This window comes from Corythoichthys intestinalis, chromosome 22 (assembly GCF_030265065.1).
Source record: "Corythoichthys intestinalis isolate RoL2023-P3 chromosome 22, ASM3026506v1, whole genome shotgun sequence".
Taxonomy (NCBI): domain Eukaryota; kingdom Metazoa; phylum Chordata; class Actinopteri; order Syngnathiformes; family Syngnathidae; genus Corythoichthys; species Corythoichthys intestinalis.
The window spans coordinates 30,722,438-30,736,485 of NC_080416.1; the positions used below are offsets into that span (position 1 = coordinate 30,722,438).

At 38.4% G+C, this 14,048-nt stretch overlaps 1 protein-coding gene across 10 annotated transcripts in view; it reads right to left on the reverse strand.

Moving 5' to 3' along the window:
- Nucleotides 1-14,048, reverse strand: part of elmo1 (engulfment and cell motility 1 (ced-12 homolog, C. elegans)) — a 201,678-nt gene that overhangs the window by 12,552 nt on the left and 175,078 nt on the right. For all 10 annotated transcript variants that reach the window (XM_057827714.1, XM_057827712.1, XM_057827710.1 and 7 more), the window contains one exon: nucleotides 2,778-2,941. In XM_057827714.1, the coding sequence (XP_057683697.1) occupies nucleotides 2,778-2,941 (164 nt within the window). The remainder of the gene's footprint in view (nucleotides 1-2,777; nucleotides 2,942-14,048) is intronic.

Here is a 14,048-nt window from a genome sequence, read left to right on the forward strand (position 1 = left end):
AAAAAAATTCTCAGCACAACTTCATCTACATCAGAGCTTCTCAATTATTTTCTGTTATGCCCCCCCAGGAAGACATAAACATTCCACCCCCCCCCACTCTCTGCCGCCATTGTAAATATACTGTAGTATAATTTGTATATAAAATACTCCTCTGCATAACATTGTGTTCTTTTTAATATTAAAGAAAAAATATAGTTCAACTTACAATAAAGTTAAAAAAATAATACTCATCCGTACTGTAAAAATACGCTCAAGATTTTTTCACTGTTTGATACTGAAAAATACAATTTAAAAAAGTCAATAAATAATAATAAATTCAAATTGATTAGCAACATTAACTCACTAGGACAATATGCCAAACAATTAGACCGAAAAAAACAACAATTAATAGAACAAAAAGTCATTGGACAGAGAGACAGTTTATTTTTGCTACTGGCAGTATCAGCTCCTTTCCTACGTTGTGGAGTTATTTTGCACTGAGCAACTTGGTATGCCACCTTATATGATTATATGACAGTGCTCACTGGTTTACTGATGTAACACTGACAAAGCGGGAGGATTGTTGGCAATATTCGGCACGTTTTCGCTGAAAAAAATAATTCCTGCTGTCCGCTGCGAACATTTTTAGACAAAGTAAATAGTCCGGTCTTTCCTCATCTCCCACTGTACTAAAAGTGAAAGCCAAAAGTCAAATGCTGCATACGCTTCGTCATATTTCCTTGTCTTAGCTTTTCATATCTCCAGTGCTCTTGTTTGGTTCAAAAATATTGCGCGCACGCTGAAAATGAGAGCGGCACTGCCACCCACTGAGTGGATGTACAATTACACTTTATTCTAGTACGGCAAAAAAGTACGTTCCCCAAGGTCACATGCGCCACCCCCAGCATTGTTCTGCGCCACCCTGCGGGGGCCCGCCCCACTGTTTGAGAAGTACTGATCTACATGAACCGTTGTTATTATACTGTACTATAACCTAATACATGACAAAGATGACACAAAAATCGTCAAATTCAGACCATAACAACACTATGAAATAGAGATGTCCCGATCACGTCATTTTCAAAGTATCGGAATCGGCAAAAAAATATCGGACATGCCTTTTTTTAAATATATATACATATATTTTAATTAAATCGTTTTCTAATTGTATTTAATGTTACAAACATAATATGTTACACTCATCCATAGTCTTTTGTTTAGGCTTCAGGTAGGGTTATCAAATTTATCCCGATAGCGGCGTTAATTAAAAAAAAAATATATATATCACACTAAAATATTTAACGCAATTAATGCATGCGCTGCACGACCCACCCTCGCATTGTCGCGCTAAATCTGTAATGGCACCATTTTACCCATATAGAGAGATAAAAGGCAGCGTATAATGATTAGGGTGAATTTTGGCAGCCTTTGGAGCCTTTTTTTAATTGGCTAAAGCCTTACAATCCCTCTCCTTAAGAACAGACATATCATGGGAAGCAATGTGGGGAAGCACGGTAGCAATTGATCTTTGTCTTACCACCTTAAGTTAGTTCCCAACGCAGAGAAGATATATCAATTGGTAGTGCTACGCACAGTCATGGGTGCACTTCCCATCATGCATTTGGGCAGAAGTTAAATGCCTGAATTATCATTTACTGAAAGCTCATAAAAATCCACTAGATGGCAATATTTAGTCACAATATACAAAGTCACATATGTCCTTTAAGAATTACAAGTCTTTTTATCTGTGGATCCCTCTCACAGAAAGAATGTTAATAATGTAAATGCCATCTTGAGGATTTATTGTCGTAATAAACAAATACAGTACTTATGTACTGTATGTTTGAATGTATATATTTGCCCAAGTTTTATTCATTTTTTTCTTAATGCATTGCCAAAATGTATATGATCGGGAAAAATTATCGGGAATGACGAATTGAATCGGTAGCAAAAAAAAGCAATCAGATCGGGAAAAATCGGGATCGGCAGATACTCAAACTAAAACGATCGGGATCTGATCGGGAGCAAAAAAACATGATCGGAACAACCCTACTATGAAATACTGTATAACCTGTTCAAAGAGCATAAGTGCCCTCTAGTAGAGAAAAAACATTGTTACCTCTGATACTTCTGATTGGTATAATGGAGTCATGTGGTTATTGTTACGACATCTCATTGGTGAAACAGACAGACATTGTCAGCATCTCTGGCAAAAATAAAAATGTATAGATTTAACAGGAAAAAATGTAATGACTAGTTTAGTCCAAAGTAGCGGAATAAGAGTAGCGTTTCTTCTTCACAAACCTACTCATGTAAAAATTATTGCGTAGTTAAACTACTCTAAGGAGTACATTTTTCCCAGAAAGTCGCTCAAGTAAATGTAACAGAGTGAATGTAACGCGTTACAACCCACCTCTAATACTAATAGCTAGCAAGAACTAGCTAATAAATGTGAATAAAAACTGTGGCTTTATCTTCATAGTTTTTGATGGGAACATGTTCATATCTAGAAGAACTTGTAAAAGCCCATATAAAGAATAGTTTTTATATATATATTATATATTCATATAATTTTAATCCTTCAAAAAGTCTCTTATCGCATCACTTTACAGTAAACACAATGTAGATTTAATTACAGGCATAATTATGATCATTTCAATGCCGCTATTACGCGACACTGCCTTCATGTGGTCGCGTCATAGCGATTGAGACAACAAACCCTTGTGACAACCAATCCCGTTCTCCTCCATACAATATGCACATGAACACGTGTTATCTTCTGCGATAGGCAGACTTACAGGATGGGGCGGGACTGGAAGTCCTCCTGATTCATCCTCTCTGACTGTCGTATCTTGAGTATCTCCGCGTAACTCAGGTTCTGCAGGCGACTCTTGAACTGGTCCAGCGAGTTAGGCTTCAGCGTCAGGGCTCGCATGATCTGCTCCCGAACCACCTGCATGACCTGCGCCACAGGAAAGAGCGGGCTCAGTGACACAAAATCAAACGAAAGAGGCGTGCCACAGAGGCTAATATTGTCGGGGAGCCAACAAAGACCCTTACTAATCGCGAATAAGCGGGAGAAAGCGCAGAGACGACACGGGGTAGCGTGGATAATCTTCTTAAATCGTCTGCTAAATTGTCACGTTAAAAAATTTCATGGGCTCAGCTGGCGGCGGGTTACAAAGGATAAAAGAGTTTTAAATGTAGGTAAGAAAACCTAGAGAGGCAGGCATTAATGCAGGCACATGTACTGTATATACACATAAATACGTGTATGCTCTATATAAACACAAACCTACAGTATGGTGTATACACATCTACTCTGGTGCCTCAATGTTTGAGTTTCTAAAGATACAAGCAATTGGACTGAAAATGAGGTCTGTAGTGGCTGTATGGTTAGGATATACTAAGTTAAATTTCCATATTAACACGAAACAAGGACAATTACATTTCATGTATTCCAAAAGACCACTTATATTGCTGCCAGAAAGTCTTGTCTTAATGTGAATAATGCGAACGCCAAAAGCACACCATCCCAACTGTGAAGCATGGTGGTGGCATCGTCATGCTATGGGGATGTTTCTCAGCAGCTGGACCTGGGAGGCTTGTAAAGATAGACGGCAGAATGAATGCTGCAAAATACACCAAAATCCTCAGGGATAAATCTTCAGTCTGCAAGAGAACTACGGCGTGGAAGGGATTTATTTTCCAGCAAGACAATGATCCAAAGCATACTGCAAAAGCTACACAGGCATGGTTGAAAAAGAACTGGGTAAATGTTCTGGAGTGGGCCGAGTCAAAGCCCAGTCCTCGATCCTATAGAGACTTTTTGGCTGGACTTGAAAAGTGCTGTTCATGCCTGATACCTGTACAACCTGACAGAGCTTGAGCAGTATGGCAGAGAAAAATAAATTGCAGTGGGCAGATATACAAGACTGATTAAGACTTATCCACAGAGACTTACTGCTGTGATTCAGCCAAAGGTGCATCTACGAAATACTGACTTGAAGGGGGTGAATAATTGTGCAAATAATTATTTTCATTTCTATATTTGAATTTCACAGATATGACTCTGTAGAAGTCTGTTTTTATTTTGACATTAAAAAAGGTTTTCCAATAAAATGTGTTGAAAATGGCAAATTGTTTTGACCACAATTATTGTGAACTCAAAGGGGAAAACATCCAAGGGGGTCAATACTTAAGCTAGGCACTGTATATACACATTCATATAAAGTACAGGCCAAATGTTTGGACATACCTCATTCAATGCAATGCAAATGAAGGTCCCAGCCCTATTTATAAAGCTATAAATTCCACTTATCAACCCTAAAAAAAAGGCATTCCATGTGAAGTCAAAAACGATTTTAGATGACTCCTTCTTGAAGCTCATCAAGAGAATGGTAAGAGTGTGCAAAAAAGGAATCGGAGCAAAGAGTGGCTACTTGACTAGAATATTATACGTTTTTACTTATTTTGCATTTTCTTTTGCTAAGTATATAATTCCACATGTTCATTCATAGTTTTATTACCTTCAGTGAGAATTTACAATGTAAATAGTCATGAAAATATAGAAAACCCATGACTAATGTGTCCAAACCTTTGGCCTGTACTGTATATAATCCTATATATACACACTTTTATATACACATATATACTGAATACTATATATACACATATATTTTTTTTATACATTTATGGCAGAAGCCACATGCTGAACACACTTGTACCCCTCTTTAAAATAAACTGCTTTATTTTAGGCCAAAAGAACTGTTGTGTTTGATAGAACAATATGTCTATATGCTGCCATAGCAATTTCATGACGCATTATGCCCCAGAGCTATTTTTAATTTGTCCGTTTTATCCTGGAGACCCCCGTTTACAGACACTGCGCTTTTGTTTCAACCCAGCCATAAAAGGAAAGTAATTATATTTATTATTCGAAATGTCGATCATTTATAGTTTAAAACAGGGGTCCCCAAACTACGGCCCGCCTCCACATTTGGTCCGGCCCCTGAACAATACCAGAGAGCATTTTGATTTTTTTTTTTTTTTTTTTTTCTCAATAGTGTTACTTATTTTCTGGCCTTTTTCTGTGAAGAACTCAGAGAGGGTTATTTGGTTATTATCTATTTGATTAATAGTGTTGTTATTATTTATTATTATTATATTATTTTTATTTTATTTACTTTTGTTTCGTGAAGAATCCAGAAAGGGTTATTTGATCGCGGCTTTCTGAAAAACAATATTTTTTTACATTTAGGCACTCCTGCAATCGTCACACTTTTTCTGTTACAAACTGACCCCGGCCCCTCATCAGAGAAGGGAAAAGTTATGTGGCCCTCACAGCAAAAAGTTTGGGGACCCCTGGTTTAGAATCATTAATTGATGTCTAATATTTAGTTAAAAAAATTTTAAAAAAAATATATATATACATATATACATATATATATATATACATATATATATATATATATATATATATATATATATATATATATATATATATATATGTATATATATTCACTCGCATATTTTAAACTTACACAAATTACGTCACAACAAAAGAAATAGTATCTAACTCGGTCACTGATATCTACCCCATAACTATGGCTTAATTGTATTTTTTTTTTTTTTTTTTTGTTACTGTTGCATTTTCCCCGATATTTTAAACAATCGATCCAAACAAACAAAAAATTTTAAATGGTAAATATTTAAAAAAAGAAAATCTTGACCTTTCCTTGTTGTCTGTGACTTCTGTATCGCAACCCTTGTTATATTACCATGTTCCACCCATAAAATACCCACAATGTCCAGCTGTGACCATTCACAGCTGTGTCTTGACACTCTGTCATACATGCTACACTGAGGTTTTTGGATTGAAACAAGGTAGTTACGCGATAATATCTCATTAAAATCAAGGTGTCTTTAACTATGCTCTCTCAGGCTCTCACCTCGAGTTACCGGAAAGCCACAAAAAGACATACATTGCAGTCGAACGCTAGCGCAAGAATTATGCACAGCAGGCTAACTCACTCGCATGCTGTCCATTATCTTTTCGACCCTTGTTGCCTTTTGATTTGCTTATTATTGGATGATATCGATGTATTAGATATATGTTTGTTGATAAAATAAAACACAGGACTAAATTAAGTCTCCATTTACTCACATACTAATTTCCTTTGTTAATGTACATCCACCTACATGTCTTGGGCATGCATATTGACTATCAAAGACTTCAGTAGACAAAAGGGGATCATCTTAAAGTTTTCGTTATTTATGATGTACTAGGATGGGTGTCCAAAACCTTTTTTAATTAAATGAGAAACTTAAGAAAATTTCAAAGGCCAGTGCAGTATACTTACTATTTCAATTTTTCAATTTTCAATTTCAATTTCAATTTATTCACACACACATTCATATTTACAAAGTGTACATAATATCTCAGTGCTGAGCCAAGATTATGTGTGAGTCAGGTCTCCTTAAGAAGCTACTAAAAGCTTATAGTCAGGAGCCTGCATACATTAAGACAATCACAAGAAACATTATCAGATCATTATCAGATGAGCAGAAGGGTGAGTTGCAGTTTTTTTACACTGTTCACATACTAAAACATAATAATGTACAATAACTCGATATATATATATACACACACACATACACGCCCACACACACACAGAGAAAAAAAAAAAAAAAAAAAAAAAGAAATACTTCCCTAGAAGAAAGTTTATAACCTAGGTATGTTGGAATTGTTATATTTACTGATCAGAATACTTTTTAGCCTATTTTTAAAGATGGAGATGGATTTCAACACTTTTAGATTTTCGTCGAGCTCATTCCAAATCTGGGGGCCTCTATTTGTAATGCTCAGGCTGGTGCTAACAAGTCTTCTCTTTTTTCCACTGATGAGGTCTTTGTTTCTGGTGTTATGAGTATGGAGAGGAGTCCAGACTGGAATGAGCTCAGACAGTCTGCTATTCATATTATTTACAATTTGGAACATTGTACATGCGTTATGAAATGTGTTCAAATCAGTGAGTCGGAGAAGGCGTAAACTATAAAATAAGGAGTGGGTGGGAGCATTGAAACCAGCCCAGGACATGGCCCGTACTATCTTCTTTTGTAGAGTTTCTAATTTCTTTAGGTGACTGGAGAACGTGTTGCACCATATGATGTTACAGTAGTTGATATGGGGCTCAAACAAGGTTTTGTACAAGGTAAGAAGTGTGGTTAAAGGGAGATGGTGTCTTATTTTGAAGAATAGTCCAACGTATTTAGATAGTGTCGATAAAAGGTGTTCTATATGGCATTTGAAGTTGAGAGACTTATCAATGAAGACTCCCAGGAACTTGGTGGAATCAACTTGTAATAAATTGTTATCGTTTACTTTCAGACAAATCCTGTTTGTGTCAACTGCTTTCTTGTTTGATCTAAATACTATGTAATTGGTTTTATTGATGTTGAGGGAAAGTTTGTTGCACCTGAGCCAGCTATCTATCTTTATTAACTCTGCGTTTAAAATATGCTGTAGGTCTAACGGGTTTTTATGTGAAAGAAACAAGTTGGTATCATCAGCAAACAAAATCATGTGTAGTATGTCAGAAGAATTAACAAGGTCATTAATGTAAATAAGAAAAAGTAGTGGGCCTAAAATTGATCCCTGGGGGACTCCATATTTTATTTCCTTTTTTTGTGAAACGTGATTGTTAATACTTACATATTGCTGTCGACTGAGTAAGTAACTTTTGAACCAGTTGTATGCTATTCCTCTAACACCATAGTGATGTATCTTATCCAGTAAAATATTATGGTCAATGGTGTCAAAAGCCTTAGATAAATCCAAAAAAATGCCAACTCCAAAGTTGCCTTGCTCAAAGGCATCATTAATTTTTTCAACAAGATCTAGAATGGCCATGCACGTTGAATTCTTCTTTCTGAAGCCATATTGTGAACTGTTTAGAATGTGAAACTTGTCTAGGTATTCGCTTAGTCTATTGTACACGACTCTTTCTAGTACCTTGGAGAGAGTTGGTAGAACGGCAATTGGGCGATAGTTGTTCATGTTATTTTTATCTCCAGATTTGTACACTGGAGTGATTCTGGCAATTTTGGTCTGTTTTGGCACTACACCGTGAAGTAGGGACAAATTAATGCAATGCGCAAGTGGTTTTGCAATTATATGGGCACTAGTCCTTCTCAAAAAATTAGTATGTTGTGATAAAGTTCATTATTTTCTGTAATGTACCGATAACCATTAGACTTTCATATACTGGTCCTTCTAAAAAAAATTAGCATAATTTGATAAAGTTCATTATTTCTTGTAATATACTGATTAACATTAGACTTTCATATATTTTAGATTCATTACACACAATTGAAGTAGTTCAAGCCTTGTATTATTTTACTATTGATGATTTCGGCAAAAAAGTCAGGAAAAAGCAAATATCCCTATCTAAAAAAATTAGCATATCATGAAAAGGTTACTTTAAAGAAGCTACTAAACTAATCATCGTAATCAACGAATTTACTCAAAACCCCTGCGAAAGAGTCCTGAGGCTTTTAAAAACTCCCAGCCTGCTTCATTACACAAAACCGCAATCATGGGAATGACTGCCGACCTGACTGCTGTCCAGAAGGCCATCATTGACACCCTCAAGCAAGAGGGTAAGACACAGAAAGAAATTTCTGAGCGACTAGGCTGTTCCCAGAGTGCTGTATCAAGTCACCTCAGTGGGAAGGAAAAAGTGTGGCAGGAAACGCTGCATAACCAGAAGAGGTGACCGCACCCTGAAAAAGATTGTTGAGAAGGGCCGATTCCAGACCTGCAGAAACAGTGGACTGAGTCTGGAGTAGAAACATCCAGAGCCACCGTGCACAGGTGCGTGCTGGAAATGGGCTACAGATGCCGCATTCCCCAGGTCAAGCCACTTTTAAACATGAAACAGCGGCAGAAGCGCCTGACCTGGGCTACAGAGAAGCAGCACTGGACTGTTGCTCAGTGGTTTAAAACAGTTTTTTCAGATGAAAGCAAATTTTGCATGTCATTCGGAAATCAAGGTGCCAGAGTTTGGAGGAAGACTGGGGAGAAGGAAATGCCAAAATGCCTCAAGTCCAGTGACAAGTACCCACAGTCAGTGATGGTCTGGGTTGCCATGTCAGCTGCTGGTGTTGGTCTAATGTGTTTTATCAAGGGCAGGGTCAATGGAGCTAGCTATCAGGAGATTTTGGAGCACTTCATGCTTCCATATGCTGAAAAGCTTTATGGAGATGAAGATTTCATTTTTCAGCACGACCTGGCACCTGCTCACAGTGCCAAAACCACTGGTTTACTGAACATGGCATTACTGTGCTCAACTGGCCTGCCAACTCTCCTGACCTGAACCCCAAACCATAGAGAATCTGTGGGATATTGTGAAGAGGAAGTTGAGAGACACCAGACCCAACACTGTGGATGAGCTTAAGGCCGCTATCGAAGCATCCAGGGCCTCCATAACACCTCAGCAGTGCCACAGGCTGACTGCCTCCATGCCACGCCGCATTGAAACAGTCATTTCTGAAAAAGGATTCCCGACCAAGTATTGAGTGCAGAGCTGATATAATTGAAGGTTGAGTTTTTTTTGTATTAAAAAAAACAACACTTTTTTGTATTGGTTGGATGAAATATGCAAATTTTTTGAGATAGGGATTTTTGGTTTTTCTTGACTTTTTTTTTTTTTTTGCCAAAATCATCAATATTAAAACAATAAAAGGCTTGAACTACTTCAGTTGTATGTAATGAATCTAAAATCTATGAAAGTCGAATGTTTTTCAGTACATCACAGAAAATAATTAACTGTATCAAAATATGCTAATTTTTTTAGAAGTACTAGTATATGTACAGTGGGACAAATAATTATTTCATCAACCACTAATTGTGCAAGTTCTCACACTTGAAAATATTAGAGAGGTTGGGTAAACCTCAACCATGAGAGACAGAATGTGTGTGTGTGTGTTGGGGGGGGGGGGCACAGAAAATCACATTGTTTGATTTTTAAAGAATTTATTTGCAAAGCATGGTGGAAAATAAGTATTTGGTCTATACCAAATGTTCATCTCAATACTTTGTTATGTACCCTTTGTTGGCAATAACAGAGGCCAAATGTTTTCTGTAACTCTTCACAAGCTTTTCACACACTGTTGCTGGTATTTTGGCCCATTCCTCCATGCAGATCTCCTCTAGAGCAATGATGTTTTGGGGCTGTTGTTGGGCAACACGGACTTTCAACTCCCTCCTCACCCCGTGGCGTCAAAATGATAACAAGAACGGGGAGCAAAAATCCCAGAACCACACGGGGGGACCTCGTGAATGACCTACAGAAAGCTGGGACCACAGTAACAAAGGTTACCATCAGTAACACAATGCGCCACCAGGGACTCAAATCCTGCACTGCCAGACGTGTCCCCCTGCTGAAGAAAGTACACGTCCAGGCCCGTCTGCGGTTCGCTAGAGAGCATTTCGATGATCCAGTAGAGGACTTCAGAATGTGTTATGGTCAAATGAAACCAAAATAGAACTTTTTGGTAGAAACACAGGTTCTCTTGTTTGGAAGAAAAAGGATACCGAATTGCACCATACCCACTGTGAAGCATGGGGGTGGAAACATCATGTTTTGGGCCTGTTTTTCTGCAAAGGGACCAGGACGACTGATCTGTGTAAAGGAAAGAATGAATGGGGCCATGTATCGAGAGATTTTGAGTGAAAATCTCCTTCCATCAGCAAGGGCATTGAAGATGAGACGTGGCTGGGTCTTTCAGCATGACAATGATCCCAAACACACAGCCAGGGCAACAAAGGAGTGGCTTCGTAAGAAGCATTTCAAGGTCCTGGAGTGGCCTAGCCAGTCTTCAGGTCTCAACCTAATAGAAAATCTGCGGAGGGAGTTGAAAGTCCGTGTTGCCCATCGACAGCCCCAAAACATCACTACTCTAGAGGAGATCTGCATGGAGGAATGGGCCAAAATACCAGCAACAGTGTGTGAAAAGCTTGTGAAGAGTTACAGAAAACGTTTGGCCTTCGTTACTGCCAAAAAAGAGTACATATGTAACAAAGTATTGAGATAAACTTCTGGTATTTACCAAATACTTATTTTCCACCATGATTTGAAAATAAATTCTAAAAAAAAAAAAAAAAAAAAATCAAACAATGTGATTTTCAGTTTTTTTTTTCTCCACATTCTGTCTCTCATGGTCGAGGTTTAACCATGTTGACAATGACAGGCCTCTCTAATATTTTCAAGTAGGAGAACTTGCACAATTTAGTGGTTGACAAAATACTTATTTGCCCCACTGTATGTGTTTATAATCAGGGGTGCACATAAGTGGTCCGCATGGCCGCATGCGTACTAGACGCAGACAAATGCGTTGGCCCTCAACGGCTTCAATACGCTTTTGCGTACCGATGGCTGACCACTGTATTTGCGGCGGACACGAGAAAATCTATTCTCAAAATGTCAAAGAGGCAGGTCCCACTGAATAATTATTTCCGTGTTCCCCCACACCCGTCAAAAGACAGACAGACGACCAGTGTTGTTAATAACGGCGTTAGAATATAACGGCATTACTAACGGCGTTATTTTTTTCAGTAATGAGTAATCTAATTAATTGCTTTTCTTATCTTGGCAACGCCTTTACTGTTACTGAGGCGGAAAAGGCGTGCGTTACTATGCGTTACTAAGTTGGTTGAATAAAAAAAGTCTGAGAGAAACGGACTCACGGAGACGAGAGAGCAGAGCAGGAGTGGGGAAGACGCCATTGCAACCGCGATGCTAGGTGGCTCCAATAATACCTGACTGTAGCCATAGCCGACAAACTACGCCCACATGACACGGTAGATATCATATTATAGAACTAGATGCAATTGACAGACACAGCTGCATTGGCAACATGTTTTAATGACTACATGTGTTAGTAAACAGTCGCCATCTTAAAGCAGTAGACCTCTCAGGAAGGCTCTGATGTAGAGATCCTTCATAGCGAACCTAAGTAACTTTTTTTTTTTTTTTTTTTTTTTAAATCTAAAATGCTCCTAAGTCGGCAAAATCTTAACTTAAATCTATCTTTAAATGATGAAACAGTTTTAAAACTTACACGTTTAAAGTAGACAGAAGGGAACTAATGAAATAACGGGAGCAATTTTAACAACTTTAACGGTTGATTCACAACTTTAAATGACTTCCACACATAGCAAAGGTTACTATCTAGTTATCGCAATACCCTTGTGTCTAGTTAAGTGGAGGGTAAAGAATTGGGCTAGGGCCAATTTGCCCCCAAACCCTTTAAACTTCACATTGCGTGACCTGTTTTTGTTATGTTTTTTTTTGAGAAAAAAAAAAAGAAAATTACCACTAGTTACTTTTCCAAGTAACTAATTACTCTAACATTCAGGTAACTGAGTTACTAACGCAATTACTTTTGGGGAGAAGTACTTTGTAACTAATTAATTACTTTTTTAAAGTAAAATTAACAACACTGCAGACGACAGAGACGTCACCAGAGCTACCGAAAAAAAGGACTTTTGCTGAAAAGTGGCTGCAGGAGGTACCATGGCTAGAAGCAAATGATGCTCTCATGGAAATGTGGTGCTAAACTTGCCGTGAGAATCTCAATGTCGCTGATAAGAGCAGCGCATTTTATGTAGGGTCAAAGAATTTCAGCCATCCAAACTTTGAAAATCACGAAAAAAACAGTGAGCATGATAGCAATTAAGCAAACTATCGATGCCAGGCAGGACCCTACTCGCCCTATGGACAAGTGGCGGAATAAAATTAATAAAGAACAGCGCCATGCACTGACGAACGTGTTTTTGGTCGCATTTCACAAAGCTAAACATGCACGTTCAATGAGCTCTTAAGAGGTGGACATCCCACTTTTACAATGGCTTGGAGTTAATGTGGGAGGCAAAAAAAATATGCGTACCCCTGTATATGTCTTTACTTTTTACTTCAGAGTAATGGCAATTTTGTTGTGCCAGTTGATGTGAATCAAGTGTTAATTGTTAATAAAATTAATTTAAGGTAATTGGCTCCAAGTAAAGCTTGTCATAATTTTATCGCATCAGGCGGGTCGGCTCTCAAGCTCAATGAGGACCAAGTCGCATCTCCAGGTCCTCCTCTGAGAACCTGGGCAAAAAAATTATGTGCACCCCTGATTATAATCTACTTAAAGAGCATGTCTGTATACATGTTTATATGGATTATCCATTGAGGTTGAAGCTGGGAATGTTTTCCCAAACCGTTATCTATTATATTTCTCCAATACAAATTTAGTGGACTGTGGTTTTGCTGTCTCTACTGACTGTAGCCTCCTTCTGGCACATCTTCCCCACAATTCCTTTCTTCTGAAGAAATGACACCACATTGTCACATGGTATGAAACACCAAGCAAAGCTCCTGCCCATCCCCACACGAGCTACCCCAAGCGTGTCACATTGAATCTACACAACACAAGGAGCATCATTAAAATGAATGATAGGACTGAGCCATATCCCAGCATGCATCAACAACAAGAAACACGCACACACACACTCCAGACCGTTGATGCATACAAACTGAATAAAGAGAAAATGCTGTCTGCTGCTGCTCATGCTAATGGATGATGATCTCGGGTCAGTCTGGCGTGTTTAAATATTAGTGTAGGCCACTTCCACTTGCACATAATGAACACACAAGGGTTTTAAAAAATAATCTAAAAAGAACCCGAGGCGCACAGCAGCCCTCTCAGCTTCTGTCCGAGTTCAACAGCAAGACCAAAGAATCACAAAAAAACCCCAACCCAAAAACGAGCAGCTAGAGAGAAGCTCGCAGAGGGAGTGGGAGGTGAAGCAGGATGATAAAAATAGCCCGTCTGAACGCAACAAAAGGTGGGGGAGGTGGGCTGGGCAGGAAGAAATAGTTGAAGAAGGAAAAAGATGCTGCGAAACAGTCAAAAAAGAGCAAAGGGGATCGCAAGGTGGGAGTCGTGCTACTACACTGTGGAAGCACATGTTCTGCGTAGGGCGGCAACTATTTTTATAATTGATTAATCGGACGCATAGT